Here is a 15,441-nt window from a genome sequence, read left to right as displayed (position 1 = left end):
CCGGGCCGCCGCCACGAAGCGCAACCTCTGCTGTATCGTAGGCGCTCTCTCTCTCTCTCTCTCTCTCTCTCTCTTGATGCGCCAGCACACGCAAGCCGTGGTCTCGTGTCGCCGTCGGAATCCCGGAGGCAAAGTCACGTAAGGCAAACTTGAGAAGGATCACAGCGCTGAGCGCGTACGTCTTTTTCTCATACTAGATCGTTCCTCCCACCCACTCGTCCCCACAACAAGCACGTGTCCCCCCGCTTCGCCTCTCTCGTGCACCGTCCCATGATCCATCACGCAACACGCCAACGGTCGTCCGAGCCAAGACGGAGGCTTGGGGGTTGAGAGAAATGTTGGATGCAGGTGTGAGCGACCACACCTTGTTTTCTCCTACATATCTCCCCTCTACCCAACACCTGTTGCGCCGTCGATGCGCGAGCTCGTTGCCCTCGCAGGTACGACAGCGCTGGTGAGCACCTCCGTGATGGAGACGACCTGCTATGATTGACCGTGCTTTCAACCGCCCCTACATTCAGGTAGTGCACCAAGTCATTCGACGATACCAGCCTTACACTCCTTTCCAACATGCTTCCTTCCTCGTCCTCGTCCCCGCGCTGCTTTCCTCTGCCCTCGCCCCGAGCCCTCTCGGCACCCGCGGTCCCATCGGCACCCTCCTGATCGTCTTCCCGCTTTACGTCTCCAGTCTCGGTATTCTCGTCATCGCCTACCGTCTCAGCCCTTTCCATCCCCTTTCCCGCTATCCAGGGCCTGTCGTCGCCCGCATCTCTAAGTTCTGGATGGCGGCCTTGTCCTTGAGTGGCGACCAGCACAAGTACATCAAGTCCCTCCACGAACGGTACGGCGATGTCGTCCGCACAGGTTTGTCATTTCGAGATCCCTTCTCCACCTCGCTGACCCGCCACCGCAGGTCCGAATGAGCTTTCCGTCCGCGATCCGTCCGCGGCTTCGGTGATACTGGGGAGCCCGGGTCTCCCAAAGGGCACTCGTGCGTATTCGGACATTGGTTTCACGTTGGCGAGCTCTGACAGGTCACTATATGCGCAGACTTTTATGGTCGCATGCTCGAGTACAAGCCACGGATGATGATCGCCATCCATGACCATGACGAACACGCAAGGCGTCGACGCCCGTGGCTCCGCGGGCTAAGTCCGGCTGCGGTGAAAGGGTATAATGCTTTCATTGCGCAGAGATCAGCCCAGATGTGCAACGCGCTGGAAGAGCAGAGCGGTGTCGTGAGGCTGGACGAGTGGGTCAACTACTTCGCGTACGTCTCTTCCTCCTTGTCTTACGGAACGATGCTGAGCTGTGCTTGCCATCACAGCTACGACTTCATGACGGATATGGCGTTTGGCGGAGGGTCAGAGTTGTTGAGCGGGCAGGGAAAGGACAACTTCTGGGCAATATTGGACGGGAATATGCGGTTCGTCGTCCTTCTCGCTCTACGCAGCCCCTCGTTGACGTCAAAGTCGGACCGCTTGTGCCCCTAACGTAGTATGGCGACCGTCTTTGGCCATCTTCCGTGGTTGGGTATCCTTCTTGGCTATGTCCCTGCTGTGGTTGCACCAGTCACCGCCCTCATCGACCGCTGCGCCGAGTTCGCTCGGGCTCGCGTGAAGCGTGGTTCGTCAAAGCCCGACCTTTTCCATTATCTTGTGAGTCCGATACCATTGCTTTCTGACCGTACCTTGTGGGCTCACATGTGCGCTGTAGAGCGGCGAAGACGATCCGTCTCGACCTCCCGCTTCGGAATATCAACTCATTGATGACGGCATCCTCGCGATGGTTGCGGGAGCGGACACTACGTCTTCTGCCATGACGAGCATATTCGCCTGTCTGCTCTCCCACCCGGAGACGTATAATCGGCTGCAGGCAGAGGTGGATAAATATTACCCACCGGGTGAAGACCCGTTGGATTCGCGTCATCACAAAGAGATGTCCTACCTCAATGCGGTAATGTGAGCGATACCTCGTCTTGATCACAAACAATCTCTCTGACATTATTTTTAGTAACGAAGGTCTACGCTTGTTCCCACCTGTCCCGGGTGGCACACAACGTATGGTGCCCGCAGACGGGCAAGGGACTGCCATTAATGGCTTATTGTGAGCTCATTTTCGCTAGATCTGATTATATCCTAATGGACTTTCGTTGCAGGTACTTTCCCCCGGGCACCCACCTTTGGGTACACACCTGGTCCCTCCACCGCGACCCGCGCAACTTCTACCCCGAGCCCGAAGGCTTTTGGCCCGACCGCTGGCTCCTCGCCGACAACGACAGCCTCCGTTCGAAGGTCGCTCTCCCAGGCGGCGTCTCGGTGGCGGAGTTCAAACACAACGGCAGCGCGTTCACCGCGTTCTCGCAGGGCCCGATGAACTGCGTCGGGCGCGCGCTCGCGATGCAGGAGATGAGCACGCTGTTGTGCTCGCTCCTCCAGCGATTCGAAGTGCGCACAGCCCCGGAGGGGGCGGTCGACGGGCAGCTGGGCGGGCTGTACGATATGGGGCGGTACGAAGATGAGTACCAGGACTTCTTCGTAACCGCGAGGGCGAGTGTGCCCGTGGTGTTGCAAGTCAGGCAGGGAAAGCACGCATAGTACGTGGGTGTCGCCCTCACCCGTCTTTGGATAAGTTGTTGGATACGATACGTTTAAAGATCTCATCGCGATCTCGGACGATCCGTCATGTATTTTGGCGTCACCGCACATACACGTCAGTTTATTGTCTTGAGCCCAAGTATCGCCTTCACCTGTGGTCACGCATATCGACCCCCGCTGTCCATGACCAGCTGTACACTGTCGAAGGTGCGCGGATCTAGCTCGCACCTTCATATCGACCCCACTATCTAGGTCGCAGCCGGGTCCATCGTAGGCTTCGCGATAATCCCGTCGAGGGCGGTCACTTTCACGGCCGTGCCCGTGATAGACGGTCCTCCCAATCCGTGGTTCATCATGTCGTAGGGAGCGGACGTCCCGGCCGCGCCCGCGATGGAGCAGACGAGCAGTACCAGTGAGCCTCTTATTTGAAGCGGGGTTGGGGTCGCCTGCGATCATCTGGAGGTTGTCGCACCGCGGATTGAAGTCCTGCAGGTAGGGAGCGGCGCCACCTGGCTTGCTCTGAGTGCGAATGAAGACGAGGTAGTACCTGTGTTCCGGATGAACGCTCTCCATCCACCTGCTATGTTGATGCCTCAACGTGAATATGCTCGTCTTCGAGTGGGGAGGTAAGTAGTGGTGGAGGACCCCTCTACGGTGGAAGAGGCTTGCGGGAGCAGACGGGGCAGCGATTTTGGTTGGCTCGCTGGCACTGACGCGCTGTCGGACGCGCGCGAGCTAGACGTCACGGTCATTTTCGACGGGCGAGGGGTCGCTGTTCTTGAGCTTGACGAATACATATCATCAATGAAAGGATAGACGTACCACGGTTAGGTTGTCAAAATCGCCCATCCCGTCCTTCCTCTATCTCTTCCGAATTTTGTTCTCAGAGTCGGACGTGGCGGGTCCGCATGTCGGTCGCGACGCAGGGGATGGTACGCTCTGAAGCGACTGAGATGTTTTCAAGCGCTGAGTCGAAGCAGTGCCTGGGGCCCAGCACGCCGTTTGATCAGTCATAGGGGCTCTCCCTCGCTTTCCCTCCCCCCATCATGTCCGAGCTAGTTTTCCTCCGTTTGCCCCGTCAAGACGACGACTCGGTGTCCAATATGCCTCCACAATCTCGCAGTGCATATATCCACTACATCCTCCCGGCTGAACAGACGGCGATCGAGAGAGAAGGTTTAAACCCTCAGGACATTTCAAAACAGCGACGCTACATTGGCGTTCTTGGCGGCTTCCTCATCGAACCTGTCAACGAGACGGCGCGTATTTGTCTTTCAACTGAGATCGAGAGCTGCCTAGGATCGTTTGAGCGACTTGTGGAGCTTGGGCAGTTCTACTACATCCACTGTGTTCGGCGTTGTGAGCTTCTTCTTGCCTTGATATACAGCTGCTTATCGATTACTCTTCCAGTCAAATCCGCCGCTGACCTCACACCTAGGATGTCATCTCGCCCCTCGTTAGATAGCCTTGCGGAAGAGATCACACCCCATCTCGTCACCACCCTGCAAAATCACTCGGAAGCAAAACGACTTGTGCGTGTCTTGCATTGATCAACGTGTGTAGACCGCATTACTCACCATGCGCTCAAGGCACTCTTCCGTGACGGGTTTCAGTGCATACTGACCGGGAAATTTGATCTCGGGATGTGGTGCAAGTACCCGAGCAAATTTCCGTTAGGCGCTGCGAGTCGGCTTGCCCCCACGCATTGTACACATATTATACCTGAACCCGTCAATAAATTGACGCCTTTCGCTAATCCAGAGGCGAAGGTGCGACATGGCATTTCCCTGTCTGAGACAAACACTGACTTTCCTTCCGGCGCGAGTTGGCGACAGGCTTCTCGTCGATCTTGGAACGCTTTGGTTATCCTGACGCGTGGAGTGAATTGAACGGGCACAAATGTCACCGGCTGAGCAATGCCTTGACCCTCTCTGGAGAGGCTCATATGCTGATGGACCGCTTATGCCTTTGGTTTGAGAGCACTGGCGAGGTCTGTCGTTATGATGTACTCAACATACTGTCACATGCTAACGCCCGCGGATAGCCTAACACCTACAATGTGAAAACGTATCCACCAGAACTTCGAGAGGGGAATGGGTGGCCCGCTCAAATAACGTTCAAAGTTCGCGACGATCTCGGGATTCCAGGGATCCTGCCTCCTAAGGAGGGCAGCATGGACTTGCCTCATCCGGACTTCCTTGCACTCCACGCAACTTGTTGCAAAGTCGCGCACCTGGCGGGTGCGGCCGAGACTCTCGAGGACTCGGCGTTGCATCGTGGTCTTGCACAGGACGGCAGTTCGGCGGATATGCTCTTTGAAGAACTGTACAGTCTCGTCGATCCCATGTAAGGCGCATACGTATGCACGATTGAATGTCTTACGTCTCCACCACACCCGTTTCTGCAGTTCGTATTTCCATGCACGCGTTACGTTTCGTCGAGTCCCCGCCTTTAGCCGCCATTGTCTCTTCCCGCCCGCCCCCCGTTGTCTCCACGTCCCGTTGCTCTCTCGTCTGTCCATATCTTACCGCTCGAGTCGTTCATCTGGCACACCTCGCCGCTCTATTCTCTGAGTCGCTTCCCCTCTGTTTAATCATACAATACATGACTTATCGGGTCCAGCGTAATACAGGTGCACAACGACATTGGAGCGTTCTTTCCATCGCGGCCGTACCCACAAGTACTAATGGGTGGCGAAATCCTGGGGTTCTAGTAGAATGAGCGTGGGAATGCGTCTGTGAAGACCTGGGGCATGCGAGTAAAACCAGTCTACTGTTCACTTCGGCAGCAGGTAAGGCTCATAGCCTTGTGCAAGTCGGAGTGACTTAACAGGACATTATGGGGGCGTAAAGGACGTTCGAAAAGGAGTGCAAATGCTAGCTAGTCAACCAGTCACCGCTGTGATCTCCAAGTTCTCCCTGATCGTGCCTTGGACCTACGACGAGAAGTGCGCTCTCTCCATCCGCCCTGGTGCTATATTCCAGCGATTCTTGTCCCCCTGGCACTCGGGCCTGTGTCGTAATCCCGGAGGAGCAGCAATGCATGAGGGCGAAATCAAGAGGGGTCGCGGCGCATAAGTACGTCTTTTTTATATGCATGTACATAAGATCTAGTGGCAGGCCAGCCCGCGGCGGACGAGCGCGGACAATACTATAAACGCCCATAAAGGTCTAGCTTGCGCGAGCCGCTCACCTCAACGCGTGCCTCGATCTCTTTCTCTGTCCGCCTCACTCGCACGCCCGCCCTCTATGGCGGCGGTCCCAATCTGAACGCATATACCACCCGGCGCTGAACGCGATGAAGGCTCATCACGAGCTCCCCGTCTTCCGTCCTCCAGATCGCAATCGAGGGCTGTTTCCACATAGAGCTCAATGCTATCTACGCCCGGATCACTGCGCTCTGCGAGCAGGAAAGCGGGTACAAGGAGGTACAAGGTCGGCCTCCTCATCGTCTGCGGCGGCTTGCAGGGCGTGGCCGTCCCGGACAAGCACAGACAGCTCGGTGGGTTCGCTAGATACTAGGTGCGTACGCGCTCTTTCTGTCGTGCAGGCTAGGTGCTGAGGCGGTGGGCAGGTATTATACCGGGGAGACGGCTGTGCCGATTTTGACTGTGGTCATTGGAGGGAACCATGATGCGTAGAACTATTCCTGCGGGCTGTGAGTCTTATGCAAATTTCTCTCAATGGAGGTGTGTCGAAGGTACCATAGTGGATGGCTCGCGCCGAACATCTGCTTCCTCGGGCACGCGGGCTGCGTTCAAATAATTGGGGTGCGCATTGCAAGGAAGTCGGGAACTTTCACCAAGGTGCGCACGTCCTCGCCGGAACGTGTATGCCACACGTCCTCATCGTCTGCTCTATGCATTTTTGCAGGGTACGGAAGGCATCCCATACATTCACGGCTCGATGCGGAGCTTGTATCACGTCCGCTAGTTCAACATCCTCTCCCTCTCCCTCGTACGTCGCCCGCCTCTCTACCTCTCGCCCGTACTTTTGTCAACCCTCGGGCATACTATCGCTCCCGACGGCTCACCTCGCTCAAAGTCTTCCTCTCACTGGCTGCAGGGAACCGAGCACCGCGGCGACACAGGCGGTCTCCTCCGCCGGAAACCGTGCTTCCGCAACGACATCAAAAAGGGCGCGTTCGGCGCGCCGCTGATGATAGGCCCCTCGTTTCGAGGCTGTAGTCATGCTTGGACAGGCTTCCACATGGACACGGGAGCGGTAGAGCCTCCTTGGAGAAGAACACGGAAAAGACGAAACCGGATGAGATCAACATCGACGACAACGAGAACGAGAACGAGAATGGAGATGTAGCGGCACGGGACGCACCTCCAGATGTCACGTTGGCCCCGCCGCATCCGACAACGGACGCCGCGCGATGTATTTGGACGAAAGGAGAAGTGGGGCCTTGAGGCTCCATCCGCTGTTCCTCGCGTTGAACAAGTGCCTCCCGCGACGCAGGTAGGCGTAGTACCTAGACGGGGGCGCGGTGCGCGAGCTCACGTGGGTGTAGGAGCACGTCCTCGCACACATGCCGGACGGGACACTCAAGGAAGCCGGGGACGTGCAACAGTTCGTGCGGACCGCGCCGGACCCGGGGAGCGAGGGCGTGCAGACGCGGGTGCAGCGCAGTGAGTGCCTTCTTCCCGATCGTTTGAGTCTGCTCTTCGGAGCGACTAGCTACGGACAATGGAGCTTACGCCGCCTTTGATTTTTACAGCGCCGCACTACCCGAACACGCAGACGGCAGCGCTGTATGTACTGCCGCAGATCGAGAACAACGTCGACAACGTCGCGCCCGTTGCAGCGGAAGGGTCGCCATAGCCCAACGCTAGCCCAACGGTTCTCACAATGGGATGAAGGTCGTTTCTGTGTCGTTCGTATACCAATGTACGTTGTCGATTGTCGATCTTTTTGTCGTGTATGGACGATGGCGCTCTTGTGCTCCGGGGCCATACTGATCCGACATCACAGAGAGCCCAGCCAGAAGCGCTTTCGGGCTGTCTTACGCCGTCACCGTGCCCTCGCACGTTCCGGTCAGTGACCATGCCGGCCGTAGCGCGTACTGTCCCATAACCTCTGTCTATCACAGCCGCGACGTGCGCAAGACATCAGAGTAGGATTGGCCGGAGCGGCAATCTTCCCGCTTTCCAGCCATCATCATACAAAATGCCATGCATGCGATGGCTGTCGGATCCTTGGACCTCGAGTCGGGGTGCGTCAGTATCTGCCGTGTTCACGCTACATCGATGCGATGCTTCGTTCGTTCTCATGCTCGGCCATATGTCGGTTTCAGACGATGCGGACATGCGCCCTGTGTTATCGATTGGGGTGGTTCGCGCGCTCTTTGATCGCTCTCATGCGGAGGTCGTATGTCAGTCGAGATGTCGTGCTGTCCTGGTATGGTTTTGGCATCAACACCGAGCCATTCGAAGCCGTGCGATTAAGCAAGAGTGCATGCGCACATCGCGCTTGTCGACGTTCTCACTGTACAGGCAATGATGGACAGATCAGCAATGCGTCCATGCATCTGCTTGGTTTGTAGGTGTTGCTCATTCGCTGATGCTCGCTAGGCACGGAACACATCTGGAGAACCCTTCGCGCTGTCATCGACGAAGAACGCCGGCGTACTGCCTTGATGCGCGATCCAGAAGGGCTGATGTACGATGCATGATGCGCTCAACTTGCCATACTCATGTATGTGTTCAGTCATCCCAGACGTCCTCAATCCTGCCAAGTTTCTCTCAGGAGAGAATGTTGGAATCTGCTCACGTGTATGGCAAGCTCGGTCGTACCTTACTTGTGCTTAGTCATCGTGTAGATAGCCATCGTCCCTCGTCCCGCACTCGCCTCACGCGTTTGCCCTTCACCACCACCTCGTTCTCCCCCGCGTCCGTCTGTACTCGCCTCCCGGTGCCCATAGGGACCAACCGCGTCGTATCGATTGCCTTTACCCTCGTCCGACCTCGACCGAGCCGCCGACTTCTAACAGAGAACATACCCTCGATCGCGAACAAAGGACGTACTCAGTCGGAGAGATGATCACTGCTGATGCGCCGATGTGTGTGTGGCCGACTGTCCATGTCAGGAACTCGGCCATCCAGGGCGGCGCGCTAGTGATAATCGCCGAGGAGGAGGCCGTGCTCGCTCTTAGCCGCGCTCCCCGCAGGGTGGCTCGCGCGAGAAGGACGCGAGGCGTGATACAAACGCGACATGCTCTGCGAGCACAATCACTCGCCCGGACGGTGCCGGGGCCTGAGAGTGGAGCAACTGCCTGCGCGAGCCCTGAGCGTGGCGTTTGGGGCACGGCGAGCAGCGTCCGCCGCGGGTGCAACGCGCGCTGTCTGCGCGCGCGGTGGAGCTCGCTGCAGGGCCTCGCGATTCGCGAAGGGGAGCGCGTCGGGCGCCGTCGAGTCCACCGCGCGCAGACGACGTCGGTGCGAGCCGAGATCCGAGGGAGTGACGCAAGCGAGCGCCCGGGCGTGGGTCCCGTTCTGCCCACTTGCCGCTTTCGCTCGTCCCTCTCGCCCGCTCCCACTCCCCTCCGGCTCTCTTCCCGCCGGCAGCTTCGCGGGCGGGCGGGGATGAGAGATGACGCGTTCCCCACCCGCAGTGCGCACGCTCCCCCGCGGGGTTAACGTTTGACGCCTCCGCCGCCTCCGCCAGCCAGTGTGTCGATCCCGGCCAGGTGCGTGGCCATCGCGTGCTGTGCGTCAAAGACGCCGCACCGCTGCACGCATCGCTCACAACCAGGCCGCCGTTCACAGCACAAGTTGCTACCCGCGAGCTCGCGGGCGCGGGCGGGGTGCGTGCCTGGGCGGACTTGTGCGCCGAGTGCGAGCGTGCGCTGTGCAGGGTCCCCGGCGGTGCCGCTTCGAGCAAAACGCGCCTCCGCACACGTTCGGCTCCGCACCTGTTCCTGGCCCGCTGCGCTCGCCTGCGCTCAGGCCTCAGGACCCGCCTCCCGTACGTGAGCGCAGGTTGAGCAATCAGGGTCTCTCGCTCGCGGGCACGTCGATGAAGTTTCGGTGCGTCACGTCTTGTTCAAATCATTGACCCCCGTCTGCGTTTGTTCTGCATCAGGCCCTTGGGTGATGCGTCCGCCAGGGCTCCAGTGTCGCGTGGGGTGACGAAGCGTCGAATAGAACACGGCGCTCCCAGGATTCATGCTTGTGAGGTCAGCGGGAATCGGAGGCCGCCCATCAGAACACACACGGACGTGGTAAGTGCACTTGCGCTTGTTTTCGCGCAGCCACTAGTTTGAGAACACTGACCGAGCCACGCTTTTTGCACGGACCGCGCCCGCGCCGCCGGACCGCGCCTTGTGCTGCAGCCTGCTGCAGACTGACCGTCCGGGGCTGCACGGACACTATCGTGCGGGCCGGGAGTACTCGCCCTTGGCAGACGCGAGGAAATCCCAAGCTCAGGCTCAGCTTCTCCGGCGTTCTGCGCTTGCGCCAGGACGTCACCAAACCCGAGCTTCGTCACCCGCCGTCCCTGGCGGGGAAGGCGAGCAATGTCCGTCTCTCACCAGAAGGTGCGTCTTTGCTCCACCCGGATCTCGACGCCAAACCGCCCCTACGTACGTCCTCACATGTGCCGGCGGCCAGCTGGCCTCAAGCGATAGCGAAAGTCCTCAACCCCATCCCCCCGTCCCGGCTCTCTGGTGCCTTTCATAACGAGGCGCGGCCCCCATACGTCACCGTCCCACGCACCGTCCGTCCGTCCATGCGTATCACGGCGCGTTCACCATCCCTATAGGCTTGGAGGTGGTCTGACTCCGAGACCTTGTGAGGCGCAGAACCGCCGCCTGCGGGTAAACGATCGCGCCCGACGAACTCGAGCGTCGACACCGCAGTCCGTCGGGGACAACGTAGCCCCGCGCGATCGCTCGGCCGGCTGAACCGAGCAGTTCGGGCGGAAACCACCCTGCGCTACTCGACGGCACGCCAGCACGGTGCGGCCGAGTCCGCGTACTCCCCGACCGCCTCCCGTCTCGGCGAAGCGCGACCTGGCTCGGTTGGTTGTCGAGCGCAAGCGGCCGGCCCGTCGACGTCGATAACGAAAAACGTCCTGGCCAGTGGCGACGACTCGAGCGCACCTCCCTTGCCGCACCGGGGAAGAACACATCGACTTGGCCTCGACACACGGTATCAGCTGATCGCGGGGCGGTCTCTCGGACGCACTTGCGGTCCGTCGCCCGAGTGCGGCTCGGAAGTGGGCGCGCGCGACTCTCACTTCGGGCGATGACACACAAGGCGGACGCGCGCATGGGCAAAGAAGAGCATCACGACACGCATGATGCGGACCGAGCACGCATCTGGCGGCACGGGCGGGTGCGCGAACCACCCCCGACACGGACCCGGGCCACCCTTGCAAGCTTGAACAACTGCCGATCGCCCATCGCGCCCCCGGGTGCAAAACGAACATCCGCCTGCGAGCACGCGCGCGTCGTCGGCGGACGGCGAAGGTCTCACCTGCGCTGCATCTCTGCGGAGATAAAACATTCGAAGCGCAAGAACGGCATGCCATTATCCGGAGCGCACGCGGCCTCCCGTTGGGCTAGAAGGGCGTTCGAGAACATTGACGGACGGCTACGAAGATGTCGCAGAGCGAGCAGGCGTGCGGGCCCGCCCGTCACGCCGGGCTCATGACGCGAAGAGGCTCGCAGCCGTCGTCGCAGCGGCGGCTAGCCCGCCTCCAGACCTCCACGGTGCCGCGCACAAACGACGCTCTCGATCGCCGCGCTGGCCTCTCACACCCGCGCCCTCGAACCGCGCGGACGCTCGAAGTTCAACGACTTCCCTCGCCCGGGGCCCCCCCACGCGGGCCTTCCTCTCCACCTGGGCGAACACGTCGAAGCGCCCCCATCCCAGGGCGGGTGGAGCCCGCCCCCACCCTACTGCCTTCCTGAGCTCTTCCCCGCCTTCGTCCTTCGTTTGCGCGCGGACAGCATGGAGATTGCGGGCCCGAGAGCGGCCAGGGCCAGGGCGAGGAACGGGGCGGCAGCCGGGGGCCCCATTGCGCGCGCATCAGCGCACCGGACAGGGCCGCGTGATCGAGGTCGGGGAAGTCGAGAAACTCGAAGGGGCCAACCTCGACCTGGCGGCGAAGAGCACGTCGAGCATACGAAGGGGAGCGGCGGCGGCGAATGCCCCCACTTGCAGAAGTTGAACGGGCAGGGGGGGTGCGACGGGGAAGAGAGGGGTGCGCCGGGCGGCGTCGAAGCGATGCCGCCGGGAGCGGTGGAGCCGTGGTTAACTGGGCGTACCTGTCCGTCCCTGGCCGCGCGCGCAGTCCTCTGCGTTGCGAGCAGCCGACGGGAGCACGGGGAGTAGGCGTTGGAGTGGAAGGAGGACGAAGGGGACGGGGAAGGGGGGCTCTGGGGCGGCTGCCGCCGCTGCGCGATTGTCTGCGTGCCCATCGATGGGAGGGTCTGGGGGGCAGGGGCAGGCGAGGGCGAGGCGAGGACAGAGGATGTTGATGACGTGGGCGGGATGCGGGCGCGGCGCTGGGGATGTGAGAAGGGGGCGGGGGCGAGTGAAGCGGGAGGGATGGGTGTGGGGGCTGGAGGTGATAGTTTCCGTGTTGAGACTTGGCCTTCGATGTCGACGACGTTGACGAGCATTCCCAGCCGGCGACGACCAGGAACGTACCCTCGACGTGGTCCTATACATTGTTGGACGGTTCCGGACAGAAGTGGGGGTGGATGACAGACGAGTGGAGGTGTTCAACGGGGCCTCGACGAGGGGGTATGTATTGGGGATGAAGCGAGCTCAACAGCCTACGACGACGTTGCGACATACCTGTGTGACCCATCCCCTTCAAACCGCGGCCTTATTCCACAGCAAACCATCCCGCACCCCACCGCTACCATTCGACGCCCCGCCCTCTCCACCCTCGTCGCCGACAGCCCGACGTTACCCGCCCCCTTTCTGGCGTCTACTCGCCCGACATCACCGAGCGCTTGAACCTAGACGCACGAACTTGCGGACGACGAGCAGCATTTCGAGGGCGAGGCGAGCAGAGGCGTACGGGAACTCAGACACTCAACGCCGTGCTTATGAACCTTCGTGGACAACCAAGGTCCGGAGCCCTGCCCTGTCGAGTCGCGCGCTGCACGGCGCCCTGCCTGTCCTGCCAGCACGGCCGCGCCCCTGGGCCTGAGTACGTACGCCCTGCCCCTTGCGTGCACTCGCCCATCGTCTTTCCCTTTCCTTTCCGCCGGAAATTGAATAGACCTGGTCGCCGGGCGCGTCGGCATCCAAACGTTCGCGGGGCGGACGAACGCACGGACGGACGTTGAGTAGCCCCAGCGCGACAGTGAACCACCCGACCTGCGCGCGTCGGGGACCCCCGCGCCTCGCTTGCGCCGCCAGTGGTGCTAGCGAGTCGCCGACTGCTCCCGCTCCACACTCCTCCCCTCCCTCGTCTCGCCGCCATGCGCTTCCCCAAGGCAAGGCTGATCGGGGGCCGGGGGGGCGGGCTGACAGATTGACCGGAGGCCCGCGAAGGCGGGCTGGGAGATGGAAGGGCGGGAGAGGCACGATCAGAGCCTTAGGGTGTGAGAGGCCCGTGCCTGGGAAAAGACGCGGGAAGCGTTCTGTTCGCGTGGGCGCGTGGCGCGAGCGGTGTGCATGGCGCGGGGACGCGCTGGTCTGCGAGGACATTGAGCGGGCGGGCGAGGAGGAGGAGAGCGAGCTGGTATGCGGCGCACGGGGCGACGACGGTGTCGAGCGACGGTCAGTACGGTGACGGCGATCGGGCGCTAGGCGACCGAGGCGGACGCAGAGTTTGTATGCTTTCTTCCGGATCCATGTGGGCGAAGTCGACGTTTGGAGTCCATGCGCACGTCGCGAAAACGGTTGACGTTGCAGGGTATCGTGGGCATGGATCTCGGTCGCGTACGGAGCGGATGAACGATTTAGAGGGGGGGGTGGAGGAAGGTTCGGTGGAACTTGGAGGCGGATTCTGATCCAACGGCGAACAGAACGCAGAGAGCGGGGTCGTTTCAGCTCGTCCACCGTGCGCCTGGACTGCCAGTCGGAGCACTGCAAGGTGCAGGAGAGATCATCTGCTGCGCGCAGCTAGGGAGGACGACCCTGAGCGGACTTTGACGTCCGGCGCGCGCACCGATGCGAGCGATTCCAGCTTTCCCTGTGGCCTTGAGGGTGCGCAGTGTGCTGAGGGTGCGGTGTTTGCGCCTGTGCTTTCGCCCGTCCTCCGTCGCAAGTCGGGCACAAAGCGAGAGCCGAACGCAGATCAAGGCGGCTCGGGAATGCCCGGGATCGTGACGTGGCGCCGCGGCCACGCGCTCGTCCTCCCGATCGGGGAGGTCCGTGCCTGGCTCTGCCGCCGGGATCGGGCTCACCCGGCCCGTCCTGCAGGGTGGGCTCTCGCAGTTGCGCAGTGGTGAGCAAGCAATCCCGCCTCACCCTCCGCGCGAACGAGGAGGAGCGTTGCACTCAGTGGCTCCTCTGCGCGAAGCAGCGTCGGCCACCGATCCGTTCACGCGCTCAGCCCCTGTGTCGCCTTCTAAGTTGCGCTCTGGAGCACCTGACTGCGCATTACACAAGCGTACACACGCCCACACGGTCGAGCGCGAGCGAGAAGGACGCAGGCCCGCGCTCTCGGTCTGTCGAGTGTCAACGACCTCGCCGCGCGAACTCTCCAGTACAGATGTGCCTCCACGCTCACGTACGAACACGACGCCGGTGGCAAGGATCCCGGTGATTGAGCTTGCACGGGGAATGGACGACGTCCGGACATGGACAAGGGCACAATTCGACGAAGCGACGAACACGGCGGCCCGGATCTTCAACTGTCAACGTGGCCGCCGCGGGCGTAAGGCGTCGACGATGAGAGTACATACCTGGACCGATAGACGTGGGCTGGGCAGATCGGTGCGCGGGAGCGGTCTAAGCACTGAACGCGTACAGCAATGTACATACAATGTGGACAGGACAGGGCATGGGCGGGCCTGGGCTGAGGCGCGCCGAGAATCACGGACAGCCGGTCATTTCCTCTGCCCATTGACCTTCTGTCCCATGGGAGGGAGCGCAGAGCAAAGGCGGTAAGTAGCACAGAGGAGCGCACCCGCGAAGGCTGGGGGCACGCGCGCCGATCAGGGCCAGGCCCCGACGACAGACTCGCTCGCGCTCGACGGCCGCGGGGCAGCGATTTGCGGTGCGAGGACGTGCCTTGCGCCGGTGTACCTGTGTGCGGGTGCAGAATCGCTTATGAACTCGCACTGCGCACGCTGGCGAAGTCGAAAGTCGATTGCAGGTTCCAGCTCGCCTTGGGACAGAGGGCGGACGATGAAGCCCGCCGCGGCGATATCGCCGGGAGACAGATTTGGAGGCGTCATCCAAGAAGCGAGCTATCCCCGCGCGGAGGCGGCCAGAACATGCATCGCAGGCGCGCCTCCGACTGCCGACGTCTCGCCCAGATGGCGCGCCGGCCGTCTGGTGTGTACCGTCCGGCGAGGCCCCAGCCCTCCGCGTTCTCCTACTCATCATCACCACTCGTCTCGTGAGTTCAAACGGTGGGCGAAAGGACGAAAGGACGGATTGCCTCTCGGGCGACAAAGCAGCCAATGCACCCGCACGCGAGCCCGCGCGCGCCGGAGATCAGCCGACGGCTGATCGCGCGGCTGCGCGCCATTTCGACGCGCGTCCGGAACGTCTCCCATCTCGTCTCAGCCAGTCCATCGCTGTCTATCGCTGCCAGACCGGCCGTTCGAGCGCGCGAAGCGTCTGGTGAGCAGAGTTTCGACGGACGAGAGGCTGATGGGCCAGGCTCGGCGGCGCTCGAAAAGCATTCGCCGCTCTCACTCGCAGCAC

The 15,441-nt window shown here is 61.3% G+C and overlaps 2 protein-coding genes across 2 annotated transcripts; both read left to right on the top strand.

Annotated features, from left to right (window-relative positions):
* Positions 1-415: 415 nt before the first annotated feature.
* Positions 416-2,597, top strand: BXZ73DRAFT_91098 (cytochrome P450; the record flags this gene model as incomplete). Its single annotated transcript, XM_048025863.1, has 9 exons — positions 416-454; positions 522-864; positions 914-991; positions 1,051-1,270; positions 1,328-1,426; positions 1,499-1,658; positions 1,717-1,961; positions 2,014-2,106; positions 2,159-2,597. The coding sequence occupies 9 exons, from the start codon at positions 416-418 to the stop codon at positions 2,595-2,597; spliced, it is 1,716 nt and encodes a 571-aa protein (XP_047875876.1).
* Positions 2,598-3,643: 1,046 nt separating this feature from the next.
* BXZ73DRAFT_50052 (uncharacterized protein) lies at positions 3,644-4,947 on the top strand (the record flags this gene model as incomplete). Its single annotated transcript, XM_048020366.1, has 5 exons — positions 3,644-3,956; positions 4,008-4,129; positions 4,187-4,366; positions 4,423-4,587; positions 4,687-4,947. 5 exons carry the CDS (start codon positions 3,644-3,646, stop codon positions 4,945-4,947), a joined length of 1,041 nt encoding a protein of 346 aa, XP_047875875.1.
* Positions 4,948-15,441: the final 10,494 nt, after the last annotated feature.

Source organism: Epithele typhae (assembly GCF_022376455.1).
Source record: "Epithele typhae strain CBS 203.58 chromosome Unknown BXZ73scaffold_39, whole genome shotgun sequence".
In the NCBI taxonomy this organism is placed as follows: domain Eukaryota; kingdom Fungi; phylum Basidiomycota; class Agaricomycetes; order Polyporales; family Epitheliaceae; genus Epithele; species Epithele typhae.
This window is presented reverse-complemented; position numbering and strand designations above follow the sequence as displayed.